This window comes from Artemia sp. Qi Xiang Cuo, chromosome 17 (genome assembly GCF_049724085.1).
Source record: "Artemia sp. Qi Xiang Cuo chromosome 17, ASM4972408v1, whole genome shotgun sequence".
NCBI classification, from domain to species: domain Eukaryota; kingdom Metazoa; phylum Arthropoda; class Branchiopoda; order Anostraca; family Artemiidae; genus Artemia; species Artemia sp. Qi Xiang Cuo.
In genome coordinates this window covers 18716669-18737493 of record NC_142810.1, presented here as the reverse complement: position 1 = coordinate 18737493, position 20825 = coordinate 18716669, and the positions used below count along the sequence as shown (strand labels likewise).

The following is a 20825-nucleotide window of genomic DNA, read 5'->3' as shown; positions in this document are numbered from 1 at the left end:
CATCTATATGTATTATCTAACCAATTTGTTTTGATTGCATAAGCAAAAAGTCGGAAAAATTTATAAATCAAATCATGGAAAATTCCCATTTCTCCTCCCCGAGAATTTCCCCTTCACCTAGAAAATTTGCCCCACATATCAAATAAAGATAGTATTTCAAATTTGAAAAGTATTGTTGAATATCAAATTTAGTAAATTGCAGTAAATTTGAATAATTTGACTGGAAAGAATTGCCAAATACTTGCGTTAAGGGGTCTCTAATTTCCGTCTTCGTGAAAAGTATTAAGAGTACCTTAGGAGGAGTAAATTTTATACCTAAAACCTTTACAAGTGTCTACTCAACAACATCTTAACGTTTCTTGGTGATCGAATGAAGAGTGTAGCAATGCATACAGGAGACACAGATAGACAGACTGAAATGAATCCAATTTTATATTTATGGATAAGATTTTAATTTAAAATTGTGAGAGAACATTTATTTTATTACGTACACATATTCATATATTCTTGTGTATTGCATAGGAGAAAAATTTTAAACCAAACTGACCAACCATGACAAAATACAGAATTCAAGAAATTAATTAGAGAATGGAATTTTAGTTAATAAGAAAAATGTACACCGGAAATGTTTCGCCTTTATAGAAAGTATAGCATCATCAGCGTAAAAAAGATAGTGATAAGATTAGAATAGTGATGAGAATAGATAAGAATAAAGGGGCAAATACGATAAAAAATACTGAAAAAAACAACACGTTTATTTAAGATGTTAAACACGAGACGATCAGAGATTACTATGAACTAAAGAATGAAGTTTAAACTGATCAGAATTTGCAATAACAATGTAGTCCAACTTCACATGAATAAAGCCTCTGCCCAAAGCCTCGGGGGGGCGGGAGTAGTTTTACCCCTCAAATCCACCGAAAAGCTAGACTCTCTCTCTCTCTCTCTCTCTCTCTCTCTCTCTCTCTCTCTCTCTCTCTCTCTCTCTCTCTCTCTCTCTCTCTCTCTCTCTCTCTCTCTCTCTCTCTTTATCTCTATGACCTTGATCTTTCTCTCTTTATTCTATGCCTATGACCGTGATATATGGTTAACAGGTTCAACTTTTAGTGAAGAAAAAATTACAGGAATTAAAAAATGATTTTGGCATTATTTCTGTTTTTCTTAGCTTTTCTTAGAAAGACACTAAAAATAACAAATTTACGGGCACATTATCTGCTACTTCATCGAATAAAACGTAAACCGTTAAAGTCTCTTTACGGCTCTGATAAAAAATAAAGAAAAAGGTCTTGTCTGGTGGTCCGCAAGACATTTCTCCTATTTTTAGTTACTTGTAGGGGTCATAACATTTAAGAAGTTTGCTTTAATGTATAACCAGCGCACTGAAACAGTATCGAAAAAATAAATGAATTTGTCGCAGATGCTCATTTATTTGCAGGAAATTTTTTGTTTTTCCTGTTTGAAAACACTCCCTTGTGGTCATCATTGTGGAGGTGTTCGAGACGAAGCCGTTTGCCTTCCATGTCTTAAAGGCTGTTCACTGCCATCAGTTGTCAGACAATATGCTGAAGACATGTGTATGATTTGCTTTACAGAGTCCCTTGGAGCAGCTCCAGCAATTCAGCTTGCATGTCGGCATGTGTATCATTTCACGTGTATTCGAAGGATCCTAGAAAAAAGATGGCCTGGGGCTAGAATAACTTTTTCCTTCGCTAACTGTCCAATTTGCAAGGTAAATTATTTTTATTTCTCTATAAATGTATTTGTTTTATTAAAAGTTAAAATAATCGATGTTGCAGCCATAACCAAGAAAAGAGTCGTGGGATTCGGAATAGAAAGGGGAAATTAAATTTGACTTTTTTTAGGACAATATTTTTTTGGAGAAATCTTTGAGGTGCTATTATAATTGAGATAAAGTAAGGGCTGTTGCAGCGATTTTTACTCTTCAATTTTTATAGCAGAAATAAAATTTTCGTAATTCTGAGAAGCTGCCAAAAACCTCCAAACGGAATTCACACCAGAATTAAACACTTACCATTGAATTTTTAGTTTATGAAAACCTTAAAAATAACAAACCCCAAAGCTAAAATCTAGCAAATATCGTATTTTACCCAGGGCAGTTTCGGTTTTTTGCTTACTCTCATATTCATCATAATCTAACATTCTAATTTATTCTAATAGAAGTGGGTTTAATACTTTAAAAATATTTGGTTAGTTTAATTCACTAACGGTTTATTGACTATTGTACAAACTTACACTTAGCTTAGGCTTAGTTCCTCCCACGTCAAAAGACGTATAAGGCAGCAATGGTTTACCTCCAATCTGAACGATCTCGGGTTTTTTCATAGCTCATCGAAGGCAGCTTGCTAAATTTTTGCTTCCTTTTCAAGAACATGGCTTGGCCGCCGCTCCTCCTAAGACCAAGAGGTCTTAGAGAAGAGAAGTCGCAAATGTCGTAGAGAAGTCGCCCTTGTCCCATGGGATAGAAGAATGTCTAGCAAGAACTACACGTCATCTGGGAATTTTAACTAGTTAAATGTTAAGCTGGAGGACATAATAGGGGAAGAAAGAGTCCGACTGTTGGCAAGCAAATGACGGGGGTGGTTGGGGGCCAAATCCATGTTTAGTTCCTCCGACTAGTAATTATTTGTTTTTCTTTTTCGGGGATAGGGGTAGCTGTAAGGCCTGAGTCTCGACCCAGAGTGCATGGGTCAACCCCGTCTTTATATTAAAAAAAAACGAGTTGAGTCAAAATTGCCCCATTAGTTATGCGACCCCAGTTTCAACATCTTCTACGTCGTATTTAATATGTTATTGGTGGTTACTGGGAAATGACTCTAATCTGGGCGTTATGTATTCTATCAACCCATCTTATTCCAAGTATTTTTCGTAAACAATTGTTTTCAAAGCCATGTTTGACCTGAAACTTTCGACTTACTCCAGGACTCGCAACCATATGCAAATGCAGGGACATAGCTATTAAACAGGCGTAGCTTCAGCTTTAAGGAGTAATTGCGGTTTTCAGAAATGAATAAACCTAAGTTCGGTTCAGGGGAAAAAAGACGTTTTCATTAATGCCTCCTTGGTTCTTCTGGGGATATTTATCAGAAAAACCTGAAAAAACAAGGACACTACAAGCTGTGTATTTTGTTACTTATGCATTAATATTGAAATTGTTAAGCAAGAAAGAATCTATGTCATGATATTAAATTGAACTCTTTCAGGCTCAAATCGAGAATGACATGCTTTCTGATTTACTAGTTCCTATTCAATCTTTATACCAGGAGGTTTCAAGAAAAGCATTGACGAGATTAGAATATGATGGCTTGCAAAATTGCGATATGATAACTTCCGTTGGAAGTCGCTATCACGGAAACCCCTTACAATATGCATTTGAAAAGTATGCCTATTATGTCTGTTTCAAATGCGGGAAGGTAATTCCTTTTCTTTCTTTTTTGTATTCTTCAGTCTTCTTTCTTTGATTATATGATTATGAACAGACATTGTATCAATCTTTCTTTTGCGAAGAGGGCGGGAGTCAATACATTGTTTTTAGAAGGGTTAAGGCCTAAGAATATCCCACTGTAATCCTTTTACAGTAATTCATCATCTTTGGGGCACGTATTTTATAATATTCTTTCATAATAGGATAATCACGCCTCTTACAAGATCAATGACACCTCTGACGCCCATCAAATTAACTCCATGGACTTATGTTCTTCTCTCTTCTCTCTTTTGGCCGAATTAAACGATTAAGTAATTGTTTTGCGTTGATTTGATTAGTTCATTTTCGTAGATAAAGTGGTTCTATCAGCTTATTTTGGTAGATAGATCTGTATTCTTTAAGCTCTTGTAAAGTATATTTTTTTTTATCCATCTTTTTTTTTTTTTGAGGACCGGTATGCCTATTATTGTGCTGCCCTTCGGGACCCCATTATATATGAAATCCGCCAGTGTTCCGTGCTCTTTCTCTCTAGTTGTCCAGGTTTCGAGTATATTCCAATAATGTGTAAGCATCGGCACTGTTTCTATCCTCTCCCTTTGTGTTCTCTTTGTCCTGATTCTCTTTTCTGAAAATAATAGAGCATAAATATACCTGTTTTATACGAATGATTTCTCTTGCTTCTGTTTTCCAGAAAAGCAATGCGGAAGACGGTTTTTCTGCCCCGAATATTTTTTCTGTTTCTATTTTTCCAAGCAACCAAAATAGAAATAGGACGTGTGGATTTGAATTTTAAATATCCTTATTTTTTTTGTTATGTTACTTAACTTAGTTGACTTAAATATTTTGCTGGCTGGCTACTGCAGAGAGGGACGATACTTGCTGCCACAAGAGTTGACAATATTGAGCCAGTGGCGCGGGGGCAGGGTCATCTGCGAGAATGTTCATCAGAATAAAAATAATCTAGATTGTCCTGCCATTTAAGCCGACGTCTAAGTTGCGGTTGCTTCCATCTGTCGGTTGGAGTGTCAAAGTCGGGTGTGATTGTTGCCCCTAGTTGCCATGAGAATGGTAGCTGACGAGTCAGCAAATCTGTTTATGGTGAAAAAAAGAAAACAAGAAATCTTTACCACTTGGTTCTGTATTGGGTTCAAGATGTCCTATCACCTACTTGGCTTATTTTACGAGAACAAACAAAATTATTTATATGGAGCCTTGTAAAGCAAAAGATATTTCAAATGTCAGGCAAAAGTCTTTTGCATGATTAGATGAATCTTCACAGAAATATTTTAAGCTAATTTTGCTTCCCAAAGTATTAATTCAGATTTGGAAATTATCAATATTTCTTCATTTTTAATATTTTGGATTTGACAATGCATAAAATGTTTAAATCTTAGGCGGTAAATCCTCACGTGAAATTCAAAACACACCTGGCTTTAAAAGGTGGCTTTCTAGGTGGTATTAAAGTGTTCTCTATAGTGGTCAGATATGTACTGTAGTACACCAAAAACCTAAAAGTAAGGAAACTGATTTACCAATAAAGCTAGAATTTATGTGTCAGCTTTTCCGGCCTCTATCAATAAATATTCCATGAACCCACAAAAAGTGACTGTTTGGTATATATTTTAGCCTAACTAAATCATTGGAGTAGTAGCCGTACCGCATCGGGGTTTTTGGGGGGGGGAGGTTGCATACAGGGAGAATGTACTCGTAACCACTCAACTTGATACCTTACCTGAATCTTTTAGCCTTAATTATAGAGTTTTATTGGGCCCTCTCCCGAAGAAGTCATCTAATACCCATCAAAAGGTGGAACTAGTGCGCATTGGCGATTTAAGTCTTTTTTCTTCAAAGACCGCTTATAAACAAACAATTATCAATAGTGAATGGGAAGGCCCGTACTTGGGACAATTTTTTTTTTTTAATTGATTCTTACTCCTTGACACTTTGCTGTGCAGAAACAAAAATTTCTCAGCATCATCTGCATTAATCAAGGAAGATGTTGTCAAGTTTTAAAGTCGTGAAATTAATTGGTTTGCAAGAAATTATGTTTTTTTGAAAACTACCCATTTTGTCGCAAGTACGGAACCGGTCACCACAGATGGGACAAGTGGAAACCATACTTGGGATATACAATAAAAACGTTTATTCGATGCAAAACTCAATTATTTAATAGAGATAACATAAAAAAAAATGAAGAACAAAGCACAGCTGTATAAAACAAGCTTAAACCAGAAGTCGTTCACTTGTTCACAACACGTTAAATGGTGACAAATCAAGGGGAAAGACAAAATGTCCAGCCTGTCTTTCGGTCTGTGCGGAAGGCTGAGGCTTTGGCAAGATCATCACGATTTCGGTAGAACTATACCAGTATGAAGCATCAGTGGGGATGAATTTAAAGAATGGAGCAATCCTCTTGAAATACCGAACAAGTACTTCTTTTCCCTCTGCCATCTTCGAAACAATTTCACCAACACGTTGACACTTTCCTTTTTTGGTGTCCTTTTCAAATACTAAGACAAAGTCTCCAGTGTTCATAGCACCAAATTGAGGCTTTCTCTCAGCTGAAGATCCTTCCTGAGCATCTTATTTGATCGGTTCAGTCAAGTCTGAAATATCTTCCGAGCTACTTCTGCTTTCAGTTAAAAAGGACTGCCTAGGCTTTTTGCGTTTTTGGCAAGGGTTTCTGAGAGCTCCCTTAGATTTCTTAGTTTGTCGAAGTACAGCCTCCTCCTCAATCTTCTTCTTTTCGGGAGTATCTGTCAGTATTCGACAGACGCATTTTGGTTGGCCTCTTGTTGAGGCCTTTCTGGAACGAGCTTTAGGATGTGGTCTTATTATGGCAGGCGAGTAGAGATACATTATTGAGCCCCATTGCTCACCCCTGCTGCCACCTACAACTTTTTTTGCACCCCAAATAAGGGCATAGCCTCCCTAGGGAGAAAGATTACGTAATGGGGTCAATGACCTCTTTTTCCAAGGTCGATTTATTTGATGTTTCTATGTGTAATAGCTCCGGGGCGAAGGTTGCACATGCGCATTGAATTCTAACGGGAAAAATGTTATTGATCTAGGACTCGAAGGGGAAGTGAATTTCCGAGAACTTGATTGCGTAATCGATCGTGAATGTCATGGTGTCCAGAAATAGTATTTGTTGTTGTTGCTCTCGAGCCAAAATGTTAAGAGTTTCCCGGAAACAGTTAGATCACGTGTTTCCTTCTCAGCCAATCAGTGAGTCGGATACATCCTCCTTCTCAGCCAATCAGAGACCTGCTTACATATGATTTTCCCCGTTACATAACAATTCACCCTTGAGATTTCGTATATAACGGACATGCAATGTGATTCAATTATCAGAAAGTATTTTGACGCTGTGTAAACAACAATGGATAAATTTGATGAACTTGAAGCCTTGGCAACTTCAATTTACCATGTAAGTACATTTTTTATTTTCAAACGAATTTTCATTGGACATCCTCCAGTATGTTCAGATAAAACGTAAATATATTCGTTTACCCCAAATCCCCCCCCCCCAAACCATACAAACATCATTATAATCAATGGAAAAAATAAAATATATTCTTTTACCCTCAAAACCTAACCCCCCCCCCCACCATTGTTTTACAATCCCAAATTCTCGCAAAAAGAAATAATTATCCTTCCCTCTATATTTCCAGCTAAATCCCCCCCCCGTCTCCCCCTCTAATACAAACTCCACTATGCTATCTTTATAGTCGTTAGAAGACTATAAAATATGCTCTGTTTAACCATATAAACCCCCCACTCCTTACGACTTTAATTCTTGCAATAGAAATAATACTCTTTTTATCGATATAATTCTTGCTTTCTTAATTTCTATCTAAAGTGACAACCCTTAGCTATTAATAAATCGTTTCTATTTAAGCAGCCGCTAGCTTGACTTAAACATTTCCGCTATGATTTAAACAGGTGATAATTACTGTCACCTCTTTAAAAGTACATCCGGCCTCATAATCCTTACGTTAGCGGCTTCACCAAAGGGTCTCACAGAAAAAAGGATAATTTTGATCAAATTAACATCATAGCTTCTTCATCGCAAATTTGACTTTTGCTTTACTGAAAAGGGCCCGGTATTTTTAAGAAAAAGAATAAATAACTTTATTCTGCGTAACTAGACTAGAATGTGAGTCCTGAGTTTAGTATCTTTCTCGTAAATTTTAACGTGTGCTGTACTTACAATGGGGGGGGAGGGGCGTCTTGGAGACAATGTTTTCTAGACAAAATTATGGCTATGTTAGGTTAGGTGAGTACTAATTTTTATTCTGTAAAAAAAAAGGGGGAAAATTATTTTGAAACTAATTTTTTCTATTCTTTTTAAGGCCAATTATGAAGAATGCGTGCCCCCTCCACTCAAGAAAGCCAGAGATGACGAGGCAGCCCCATCAGTGCCAGCCCCAATGCAGCCTGGGTTTAAGTTAAAGAGAGAGTGGACGGCTACCAACCCTGCCGAAGCTATGGAAGATCGTGAAAGAGCCGACCCAGTCACACAAGAACATAGCGACCCCGCCCCGTCCACTCTCCAGCCCGCACGACCCGTGGCATCTGGCATCCACGTGCAGCCGGGTTATAAAAATGTATGCATTTTTTGCTACCTTTCCAGTTATTAATTTTTATCTTTTTCAACCCCAATATAAACTTATCTCTGTGAGATATTAACCCCATATTACATATCTAAATGTAATTTTTTGCAAGGAAACCACTCTTTTCTAATCTTTGCTATCTCTTCGCCGCTATCTCATAATAATATTTTTAGCTAATTTTCTAGTTTACTCCTTGAGAACAGTTTTATCACAAAATGCTATTTTTTCTATAATTTTTTATTTTTAAGTGACCGTTAATTTAACATTGTTTTTAAAACAATTAACTTTTTTTAATTTATTTTAAAGGAAATTGCCCCCCCCCCTTTTCAATCCGGTCGCTTTTATCGCATAAATTCAGTAGTCTGCTGAATTGGCTCGTAGTGAAACCGAAAAGGGGTACTATATCCCGGACATAATTTCCTCATAGAAAACTGCCTTTGCGTTATAAACTGCCGTTTTATTTAAACACAATTTTCTATGAGGAGGCTATCAAGTAAAGACCACGGTTTTTCAAAAGCTGATTAGTTTCTACCCATTTCCTCCATCTTTACGCTTTTCGCTTTTTTTCGACACTGTAAAATTAAAATTTCAAAGATTTTAAAAGATGTTTTTCCCCCACTCAATGTGTGTTGGACAGAGATTATAGCATTGCAATCTCTTACACATAGGCCTAATTCTAATTTGCGTAACGATTGTCTAGACACACGCGCCATGATTTTGCATGGAGAGACATTCCTGAATAACAATTAACGGTTCTTGAATTTAATTGTATTGTTTCCCAGAGAATACGTTTGGAAACAGAGCAGACACGCGATTAAAAATAATCTAGGCTCATTTGGAGTCATAGACAATCTGTACGGGGAGTAGGTGAAACGACTTATGCCACCTAACAATACGGTTTTTTGGGGCTCTTGGTAAACGGGGGGGAGCCGTGGAGCCCAAACGGTACCGATGGGTCCGTGAAGTGGTGGGGTGGCAAGTTTAGAAACGCGCCGGGGGACGTGCCACGGGCCAGGGAAGTATCACGGGCTCGAGAAGCATCGCGGAAAGTGATGCGGGCCCCGAAAAGCTCCACAGGCATGCGCTGGGGCTTAGAAAAGTATCATGGGTCGGGAGCGTGCCATAGGGATGTAACCCGGGTCCGGGAGGCGCCACAGGGATGCATTGTGGCACCAAAACGCGCCCCGGAGGGCCCGGGAAGCGGTGGGGGGTAAGGTGGGGGGGGGGCGCTGGGGGGAGCGCCAAAAAAAATTTTCTTTAACACTTTGAAAATAAACGATCAAATTGTTGCCTTCCATGTCATATCTTAGATTATCTTCAGTTGAATTAACCAGATGTTATTAAGCAATAATAATCCAAATTTTAAAAGCAGTAGGGATGATTTGAACACTTTGAAAATAAGTTATTTTTTCATTTACAGGTTGTCCTGGTTCCATACTCCCCATCTCCCCCCTGCTCGTCAGTTGGAGAAGGAGAAGAAGATGCACATGTGGAGCTCCCCAACAATTGACTATGGGATGATTTACATCAAATTACTTTTAATATTGATGAGTTTTTTGCTTATTTTTTAAATGTATATAGTAGCACAGTTGAGCTTATAGACTTGAGCCAGAATATTTTACAAATTTTAAATGATTTTACAGGTAACCAACAAACCTCCTATACCATAACGACTCCACTTCTAACAACTGAAGTGGAGCATTCGCAAGATATTGTTGAACAGCTTGGGGGAGGGGGTAATATACAAGAGGGGAGGGGGAAACAACTCTCCCAGACTTTCAGCTGTCCAACAGAATTTTAAATAATATAGTTGTTTTCACTGCAGTGTTTGGTGACCCTTTTAATTCGCTTTTGTGTGGTAATTTTGTTTATGACCCTGTAGAAATTGTACACAACTATTTAGATAAAATTCGTGCACGTCAGGAGAATTAAATTCAATTGTGGGGAGGTAGGGATTCAATTAAGGTCTCCATTGTTATAAAAGTGTTTTATTTAAATGAGGGAAAAAGTGAGGTTTATTATCATTTTATACATTCCGAGATGCGTTTGGTTTATTAAAATTTAGAAAATCTTGAGGGTATTTTCATAGATTGGGTCGATCAGATTATAGCGCATCTCGAGAACTATAATGAAAACAGTAGTGGGTCACTAGTTCTTTTTGTTGAAAATTTAAGCGTTAATATTTGAAAAATTAAGAAAGATTTTATTTTAAGCGGGGGGCCGGGGGGCGGGAGGGTAGTAGAATTAAAATAAAATCCAGATCTGGTGGGTTGTCAAGGTGTCTAGCGGATTCGTTTTGAAATAGATCAAAAGTGTTTCCGATATGTTTTCCTCATCTTAGCATACGAGCCTCTAGCTCGGAACGCTAGCAAGAAGATTTTATATCATTGGGCTGTACATGGGGAGGAGGGGTCGAGTTTCCCCATTGTAGATTTTTCTTGCCTAGAAGGGAAATACCCAGTAACGCTACGAGCTATTGACATGTTTGAAAGGGCTAATGCTCACTTGAATATCGGCGTTACTCTGGTACAATACGAAACATAATTTAAAAATGGAACTTGCTCAAAGCAGAAAGGGGAGCTCTTCCCAATAAGGGCCCCATCAATTGATTTGTTTAAAAAGTGGGTATGGTTGTTTTACACGCCGCCTAGTGAATTAAATACAATTGGTCATTTCAATCCTATCACTGTCAGGCGGAGTGTTCTGGGGGAGGCTAAGGATAAGGAGCCACGATTATACTGTCCACCATGCCTCTCTAAATTTTGGACTTAACAAAAATTACAAAATCACATGAGGGATTTTAGACACCACGGATACCAGACGCCGTAATCAGTTTCAGGGGATAGGGCAATTCTACATTTCAAAAAATTCCAAAACAATCTTCTACAGTGCAAAAAAATATCTTTGGACTGTGAGGCTAAGTTGGTGGAGGTGAATGACCCCCAATTTCCAAACCGAGTCAAAGAACACCAAGCTATTACAGTGTCCTATGCCCACGCGCAAAGACATAGTTCTAACACCATGCGGTTGTTAGAAATAGTGGAAACATTGGATGAGGGCGAGTGCATGGTCAAGGCATTGACTAAACTGATTGGCACGGCTAATGGTGCTATTTCTCGTTTGAGAAATACCCATTATCCAATGGTGCTGTCTGCAGAGGATCGTCTCGCGATTAAAAATCAAAAAATATGTTGGGTTTTCAAGGGGGAGTTTGCAGAGGTGGATAAGGGGACTAAAGGGAAAAGAGGGGGGAGGGGGAAAGTCAGAGATCATGACCAGTGGGGGCAGGACATAGCCTCGGGGCGGAGTAATGTTAGAGGGGGTGCGCATCAATCGTGTAATTTAAATGTTAGCCAGCAGTTTTTTCTCCCTGTTTTTATTCAGAACTCTAATGATGATTTTAAATTTATTGTACCAGCACGTGCACGTAGGCATAGGGAGGGAGGGAGAGTAGATTGTCCATGGGTAAATAGTTCATTTACCTACAACATTATTCCCAAATCGGCTGAGAAGTTATTGCTTCTCGAACTGAAATGGCAGGCAGTGGATAATGGACATACGTGTTGGAATAAAATTAGGTTTTTAGATTCTTTTAGTTTTATTCCCAAGGCATTGAGTCATTTTATTCAAGTGCAAAAAAAGCGACAATTTTGATAGCTTTCCCTTACTTAAACAGCACTTTCCAGACAGTGAAATGTATGACCTGTTGACCTGCAAAGGTATATATGCGTACGATTATTACTGTTCTGGCGCACGCTTAAGTGAGGAGAAACTACCTCCAATTGAAGCTTTTTACAATTCACTGACCAACAGTGAATGCACAGCCGAGGAGTATGAGTTTGCCAAGAAGGTGTGGTCCAAGGAGGATTGTAAAAATGGGTGGGATTATTGTAGAATGTATTTCGTAAGTGATGTTTTAACTCTGCTTGATATAATCTGTAAGAAAAAAGACCATATCTATTCAGAGTTCGGGTTAGACATAGGATACTTTGTTTCCACACCCCCTTTAGTGATGGATTTAAGTTTAAAAACTAGCATGGAGGACATAGGCCTAAGCACCGACATAGACCAACACCTTTTTGTAGAGCGTTCAATGAGGGGTGGGTATTTTTTTCATGGGGACCGCGTCTTATCAACCGATCCGAGCGGACAAAGCACCGGTGTAAAGTCAAATGAAGTGTTCTTGGACATGAACTCAGTGTACCCCTCGGCAATGTCACACTACTCTTTGCCGTGTGGGAACTATCAATGGCTTGAGAATCCTTGTGAGTTCCCCGACATTACCACCGTCGAGGACAATGGGCCGCAAGGATGGTTCTTTGAAGTTGATGGTCACATTCCGCTGGTACGTCACGACTCAGTCAAAGATTTTGTCTTTCCATTTATCAGTCGACCGGTGAGCAGGAGCTCGCTGAGTCCCTACAAACATTCATTGGTTGAGGATTTGGGGATACACTGGACTCCCTCTACACAAACATTTATTGCTGATTTGGACCATAAGGAAAATATCGTTGTTCACTATGTGCTTTTGCACTGGATGGTGAGCAACGGTTTCAAGATCACCAAAATACACAGGGTCCTGCAGTTCAATCAGCGACCCTACTTGAAAACGTTTATCGACACCTTTGTCGATAAACGCTCTAGGGCAAATTCAAAGGTGGAGAAGGAAATGTATAAGCTCATTCTAAATTCAGCGTTTGGCAAAATGTGTGAAAGCGTACGGAACAGATCTCGCTGCGACGTCGTGACTGATCCTCTAGAGTGTGCACGAATTATTGCCGACCCCAATTTTACATCATTCACGAGCATAGAGGCCGGCATGGCACAGAAGAAATCGAAAGGTGTGAATTCACAATTCTCGCGGTTTAGTCTGGTACGTACGGGAAAGTTAAATGCGGATCCTTGTGTCGCACTAGTTAAAAGTTTGCAAGGTGCAATGGCAACAGAATGGTGAGTTTCAAGTGTACTCTTGGGATAACTCCACTCTTATGTGCAATGGCCCATGGCGAGAATTGGAGGTATATTGTGTTTCGCTATGTTTGTACCAGGAAATCTTTTAAATACATGTCACAAGCTAGACTCCAACTCTCTACCCCGAGCTGGTGAAACGTCAAGCCCCCAACCAACTATTAATGTTAAAATCAGAGACGGGGAGTGATTTGATATCCAGGGGGGTGTTCCCGGGTCCCAAAGTCTATTGCGTGGAAACTCAGAGTAGGGAAGAAAAGAAGGCGTGTAAAGTGGTGCCTATGCACTTTTTAAAGAGCACTTCTAACAGGAGTGTGTACAGAGACTGTGTAGAAAGTAGCCCAGTGCCAAGAGCACAAGTACTTGCAATTAGCTCTCTACAGTATAGAAATTATACTGTGTGAGTGGAAAAGAATGTAATGTCATGTATATCCAACAAGGTCTATGTGCTCGAGAATGGTTTGACTGTCTTACCCCACGGCCACTATCGCATTTCAGAACGAGTTGAATGCATTGACTATCGCAATCAACTTGGTCTGGATAAATTGACCTAACCTGAACTAACCATCACTCAACCTGATCATAAATTAACCTAACTCAACTGTTCATCTAACCCAAGCACTAACCCCACCACTAACCCACCCACTAACCCATAGCAGTGATGACAACTATTGTTTTTCCACCACCGCTCCCGGGGGGGGGGGGTCCCTTCCCGCGGCCGCCCAGGGGGGGGGGGTCCCGCCCGCGGCCGGCCTTCGGCCTCGCGGTCCGGGGGGGAGACACCACACCTTTAAATTCATAATGTTCAACTGTGCTACTAGCAATTCCCCTGAGTGTGTCTGTTTTTTCTGTTGTATAAAAAAAAGTGTTATTGTATAGAAAAGTGTTTAAGTTGACAAAAAAAGTGATGTATAGAAAAGTGTTGATGATGATGGACAAAAAGTGTTTTTTTTATTGTACATAAAGTGTTTTTGAAGACAATAAGTGCTTATTTATAAAGTGTTATCATTGCCCTGTGTTCATGTTGAACAAATAGAGTTTTCATGTGGACCACCATGAAATTTAGTCAACTGTTATTGTGTTATTTTTATTGTTGTGCTTGTTGACTGAACAAATATTTGTTTTCATGTAGTGTCGAAATAAATGCTGCCATGAAATATTGTTTTTTTTGTTCTTGAATAGACAGATCTACGGGGAAAATTATTGCTACTTATTCATTGAGCACATATGATTTACAGTTAGTTGTAGTTAGACTGTTGCCCCCAACAGCAGCATGTATCAATTTAAAACACCCTTCAGATCGTTTCTGTGTGGACCGTCAATGTCGGGGAAAACAACACTTTTAACTAGAATAATTCAAAATTGCGATAAAATGTTTTTGGAAAAACCGAAAAAAATCTACTATTGCTATAGTATTTGGCAAGAGTCCTATGATAAAATAAAAGCTATTGCCACATCCATACCAATACAATTCATACGAGGACTTGATGTTTTCAATAGTATTGAATCGAACTCGTGGTTGATTATTGATGATTTGGCTGAATCCATTGAACAGTTCTCACAGGAAATGCTACAACTGTTCACTGTTCGCTCCCATCATGAACACATTTCCGTTACTCTGGTTCTACACAATCTGTTTCATCAGAGCAAATGTATGCGAACCCTTGCTTTGAATTGCACCGTCTATATTATCTATCGAGTCATGCGTGATTCTAGCTAGCTCATAACTGATTCATAACTCGCTCATATAAGCAGATATACCCCGGCGCCCCTAAATTTCTGTTGTCAGCGTACACTCAGGCGACTAGCAAGCCCTACGGTTACATTTTGTTAGATCTTAATCAGAGCACACCCGAGGATCTACGTGTAGTCACCGACATTTTCAACAATGAAATTACAGTATATCTTCCGGTAAACAGTAAAAAAGACTAATAGTCGCCATTATGACACTGAAGAAACTACACGAACAACGGCATCTGTTTTCCGTTTTAAGCACTTCAAAACCGTTGCTTAGGAAGGCTATACTCAAACATGGGGTTGGCAATGATTTCATTAATCTAATATCTGAACTTTTTTTAAATTTAACTGAGGGTAATGTTCAACTGCAAGAAGGTGTTAGACTACAGACAAAGCAACATCGTTCCACTGTACGCGCCTGGGCTTGCAAAAACAAGGTGAGAAAATTTTAAAGAACACGGCTCCTTCAGGCGGGCGGTAGCTTTTTCACACTTTTACTGCCAATAATTGCAGGACTTGTAAACAGTTTTCTCTAGAGAGAGAGAGAGAGAATGGCAAAACCCTATAAATTGACACCATTTGAACTTGTCCTCTCGCCCGTCGAACATTTTGAAGAAAATCTAAGCAAATTCATTGATGATGAGAATATTGCCGATGACAAAAAACTGCTTTTGCTTCAAGATGCATTGCGACGTGTGGACAAACATAGACCATATCGTGAGAGACCCGCCACCAATGATCCCCCTAAACAGGAAACATCTCCTCACGATTCTTCAGCAGCATCAATGGAGAAGGAATTGAATTCAATTGTATTGAAAATTGGAAATATATTGCCATTCACCTATCGACAACAGAGTAAAAGAGTATTATCATATCTCATGTTGGAAACTTGTGGTGATCAATTTCAAGTCGACAGCACAGGGAAACGAATTATAATTCAGGGAAAAAGTTATAATCTAGTTGATTTAATTTGTGATAGGGTGACGAATCGTAAAGGACTCTTATCCATTGACGATAATCTATACAACTTTCTGTGTGCAATAAACTTTCCGAAAAGTCTTATTGGCAATAAGCAAATTCTAAAGAAACTAAGAGAATATAGTCCACCAACAACAACATCATTTAAAAAAGAAGAAGATTCAATATTTGAGGATACTATCAACAGCAGCAATGATTTTACAACACCTGTGGTTGCTAGTCAAAAGCGAAGACGAATTGATTCGCCCGCCAGTGTGCAAAAGGGGAGTGGACATTACACAACGTGTTTACGCTCGAAATGGTTGAATTTCTGAAAGGTGTCTATGAAAATATTGGCGAGGCGGGGAGTTTAAGTTCCCCCAAAACGCTTTCCAATGCTGTCTCCGGCACCACCACCACATTGAAAAAAGCAAAAAAGTATCTAGAAAGTGAATCGAGTTACACACTACATTAGAATCACAGGCTTCGAAGTAACCACTATTAACAAACTGCAGCGTTTGCCCCTCTTCATAAAATGCAAATGGATATTTTAACTTTTGGCACACTTCAACTCCGTCACAATGGGCCCAGCACATACATTCTGGTGGCACGCAGTGTCTTTAGTTGTTATGTATAAGCCATTTCACTACGATCAAAGAGAGGGGTTGAAGCTGCTCGGGCCATTGAAAGTATTCTAGAACAGGATTCGTATAGAAAAATTCAATCGGATCGTGGCAGTGAATTTGTTAATCCCCATGTGAAAAAGGTTTTTTTGAAATAAAATACAACACTTTATCATAGTCACAGTCCGATAAAGGCTGCATTGGTTGAACGATTAATAATAACTATTCTTCTATCAATTTAAATATATTACACTTTGAAAAATACATTGGATTTTTTTCATTATTTAGATAAAATATTTTTTATATATAATTAACGACCTCCTCGAGCCCTGTCCAACTCACGCCCTTGTGATGTTAACTACAGTGAAAATATATATGATACTTTTCTAAAGAAATACTCCGAGGGTGAAAAAGAGAAAAAAAAGACGAAATTCAATGTTGGTGATACTGTTCGAATTCATGGAACCACCTATATTTTTGAAAAGGGGAATTATTTATGGAGCATTTAACTTTTTAAAGTTTCTAAAATCCTAGACACCAAGCCCACAACATATCGACTGTGAGACATCAAAGATGATGAGATTCTCGGCGGTTTTTATGAATATGAACTGCAAAAAGTTAGAAACACTAGTGAAATTTATCAAATTGAAAAGATATTAAAGAGTCGTACACGCCATGGTAAGAAACAGTTGCTTGTTCGCTGGCTAAGATACAACTCAGATTTTGATTCTTGGGTCAGTGCTGAAGATATTGAAAATGCCCAATGATTTCTATGTGACTTTCATGTCCAATGTTTCTGATCCTTTCTACAATGATCTAAATAGAACAAGTGATTTTTGGACGAAACTCTCCCCCACCATCAAATTTGACGACGGAAAGTATGAAGTGGCTCTTGTCGACTGTATTCTCAAAAATACCTATGACATCCTGAGAAAGGATCGAAAATATGAAATAAAAATTAGACCCTATGATTGGCCGCCACCACCAGGTGATCAAGAACAAATTCAAAAAATCCATTGGTTGGATTATCCATCTATTGAATTACCCTACGAGGAACTCACCTGTATGAATGATTTATGTCGTTCTATTAATAAAAGAATTTCCGCTCGTAAAAAAGGAGCTTTTCATTTCAACTATTCAAAGGAGGAGGGCAAGATCTATATTAGTGCACCTATTGCCAGTGAAAAGGCTATTCTCAATGATAATCTAAAGGATGCTCTTGGCTTTAAGCTCAATATAATCAATGGTAAAAGTGCCGGAAACACTAATTTCATTTTGGCTGACTACCCGCCTGCCTTCTCCACAGACACTCGTATATTTCTCTATGCTTCATTTGTGGAAACATCTCGGGTTGGTAATTCAAATGTTCCCCTCCTACGAGTTCTTGAACGAAAAACCAATCAAGAACATATTCATCACTACAATATAAAGCATCTTCAGTATATTCCCGTAAACACTTCCTATTTGTAACTCTGTCAGTTAACACTAAGAACCGAATTGGGTGATCCCATAGCAATTTCAAAAGGTTTGTCTGTGATTACATGCCATTTTCGACCCATCGGTCAACAGCAAGATGTCTAATAAAAAAGTGGTATTCACTTGTCGTGATATTGATTGCTATGTTAATGCTCTTGGACCAAGACAACAGGGCAATGGAATGAACTGTTACAAGGGTGGCTCGTCAATGTCTGGCTACGGTCTTGGCGGCTTGTTTGCTAAGCTGTTTCGCTCTTCGCTACCCCGGGCTAGAAAATATCTTGTACCGGCTGCGACAGAGTTTGCATCCTCTACACTCTACGATTGGGGCTCTGGCAAGGATTTTAAAAAAAGTGCTTCGGAAAATCTTAGATCCAGTGCGCGAACCCTTGGCGAGAGATTAAAACAGAATGGTAAAGGTTTAAAAAGGTCAAGAAACAACGCATCCCTCATCAGTCTCCGCTCAGGTCGGAAACGTAAGACATCCCTTTTATCAAAGAAAAGAAGGAAAAGGCCGACACGTAGTGTAACCAGAAGTCCCAGGAAGAAAATTGTCAGATCGAAACTTGATTTCTTCTCCTAAAATGTCCTACCTACCGCATAAGGATTCTCAACCTTCAATCACCGCCTCATTGAATCTATTCAATGCCGAAAATGCTTATGTGAGTGTCAATCATTGATACTAGGAAAAATTCTATCCACAACAACACTTCTCCGATAAAATCAAGTGTAAAGTTTATTCCAATGAAGAATACTTTATGGACATGTATTCAACATTTATAGATTTACAAATGAAAGTCCGTAAATCCGATAATACAATGCCAATTCGGGCCGATGGAACATCCTATGAAAATTGTATACTACATAATTTATTTCGTCAAATTAGTGTCTACATCAATGGCACGCTGGTGAGCACAAGCAACAATCTCTCAAATTATACAAGCTATATGCACTTCATGTTGATGACACCCAGGTCATACAAGGAATTGAGAGGCGCCTCTAATGTATATAAATATATTTATAATACTGATAGTACAGATGCAATTAAAAATTCTACAACTAGTGAATTACATCTAGTTGTAAAAATATATCACGAAATATTTAATATACCCAAATGGCTGCCGCCCAATGTTAAAGTGGATATAAAACTAACGCTTGCACCATCCAATTTCAAATTGAGAAAAGAACTTGCTGGTAATCCCGATGTGAGTGTCTCCCTCACCTCGGCAATGCTTCATGTACGCAAACAGCAGGTTAAGAGTTCTGTTGCATTGGCAGTGGAAAAACTGAGAGCCAATGGCAACAATATTAAACTACTTGTTCCTCATACAGTCACCAATCAGCGTCATATTGCAATGGGCTCACGCACCTTCACCGATTCATCCTTTATCAATGGTGAAATCCCGTCAAAATTGGCTTTGGTATTTGTAAAAAGCGCCAGTGCAATAGGATCATGGACTGAATGCCCACATAAATTCGAGATGTTTGGACTTTCATCTCTTGTGTGCAAAGTAAACGGCATCCCACTCTACAATATATTATTTGATAAATCCTATAGAACATTGTACGAGTTGACCATCCAAACCCTAGATCATGATTCGCAACTATTTGAAAATGGTATAACCGAAGATATGTTTGCTAACACACATGGTATCATTGTACTGGATTTGTCGGGCACACAGGATATGAGTATAGTACGTACGGGGAGTGTGCGTTTAGAGTGTACATTTACCGACCCATTGGCTGAGAGTATTGCCCTAATCTCACTAAATCAATATGAAACCTATTGGGAAATCATCCCGAAGGCAGTGTTCTACTAGACTTGGCGCCATGAACACCAGTCAAATAATCGATGTATTTAATATGGATCCCTACATGTCCCAGTACAAATCCTATTGTCTGCCCTCGGAATTTCTTGAAAAAATTCAACGTGTCAACAATACCTTGATTACTGTTAATAGCAGTCCGTCGACTGTGCTGACGGGTCATTGGCTGTGCATCTTTCAAACAATGAAGACGATTGAATTTTTTTATCCTCTTGGGCTACCCTATACATTCTACGCACCTCACATCAGCAACTATATTGAGAGCAGTGGGAAAACTATTATTCAAAATCGAAAGAGGGTTCAGGATCTAACGACTAAAAGCTGTGGCTTCCATGCACTACTATATTTTGTGTTCCGATGTCGCGGATGTACTTACAAGCAGTTTCTCCACATTTATGTTGACAATCCACGTCTGATCGACTTTCTAGTGGAAAATATCCTCTCAGACCTATATAGCATTGATTTCAGTGCCCTAAGATTAAAGTGCTTAAAAAATGTTTGTGACTTTGTTTATTAATAAAATGCGTATATATATATATACAACAATGTCTTTAAATCTACATTTTAGATTTATTCATATTCAATGTATAGGCAACTGTCACGAACTACTAATACTGATAACTCATTTGGATTCACTGGATATTGTTATCTTGATTGACTGCAATGTCAGGGTCATAGTTTCTACAGTACAGTTTGACTCCACTCTTGTAATATATATTTGTATAGTCAATAATACCATTTGCATTCATATTATGAAATTCACGAGTTTCAATCTGTCTATTTGAAGCAATATCACATACAATGTTTTCAACTGGTGAATCACATTCCGTCACAGCCAAATAAAAATCACTTGGTTTATAGTCATAGTAGGTGGTGTCATCACAGCGATGACGTAGAAACCAAATTGTCTTGTTACACCAACAGTTGAATCCTAGACCAGATTCCTCTTCCCAGAATAATTTAAATCCACGACGATACCAATCCCGTAGAAATAAACTAAAATCACGTTTGGGATTCTTTCCAATCATAGCGGGGTAAGTATTCTCCCACTGATCACATTTATCATAGTGACAATTGGAGCACAGGTGCCCTCTAGGATGAGAGTCACACACCTCAAGACATGAATTACATCCTTTAATTTTTACTGCATAGCCTCTATGTAATTTACAAGGATTACATA

At 38.7% G+C, this 20825-nt stretch overlaps 2 protein-coding genes across 2 annotated transcripts in view; both read left to right on the top strand.

Moving 5' to 3' along the window:
• Positions 1-20825, top strand: part of LOC148941980 (E3 ubiquitin-protein ligase MYCBP2-like) — a 97544-nt gene that overhangs the window by 71851 nt on the left and 4868 nt on the right. The window contains exons 3-4 of the mRNA XM_089103383.1: positions 1436-1729; positions 3222-3431. Coding sequence (XP_088959509.1) covers positions 1436-1729; positions 3222-3431 — 504 coding nt within the window. The remainder of the gene's footprint in view (positions 1-1435; positions 1730-3221; positions 3432-20825) is intronic.
• On the top strand, positions 6738-9728 carry LOC148941982 (uncharacterized). The gene is made up of 3 exons (XM_089103585.1): positions 6738-6872; positions 7798-8052; positions 9702-9728. Exons 1-3 carry the CDS (start codon positions 6825-6827, stop codon positions 9726-9728), a joined length of 330 nt encoding a protein of 109 aa, XP_088959711.1. The 5' UTR covers positions 6738-6824.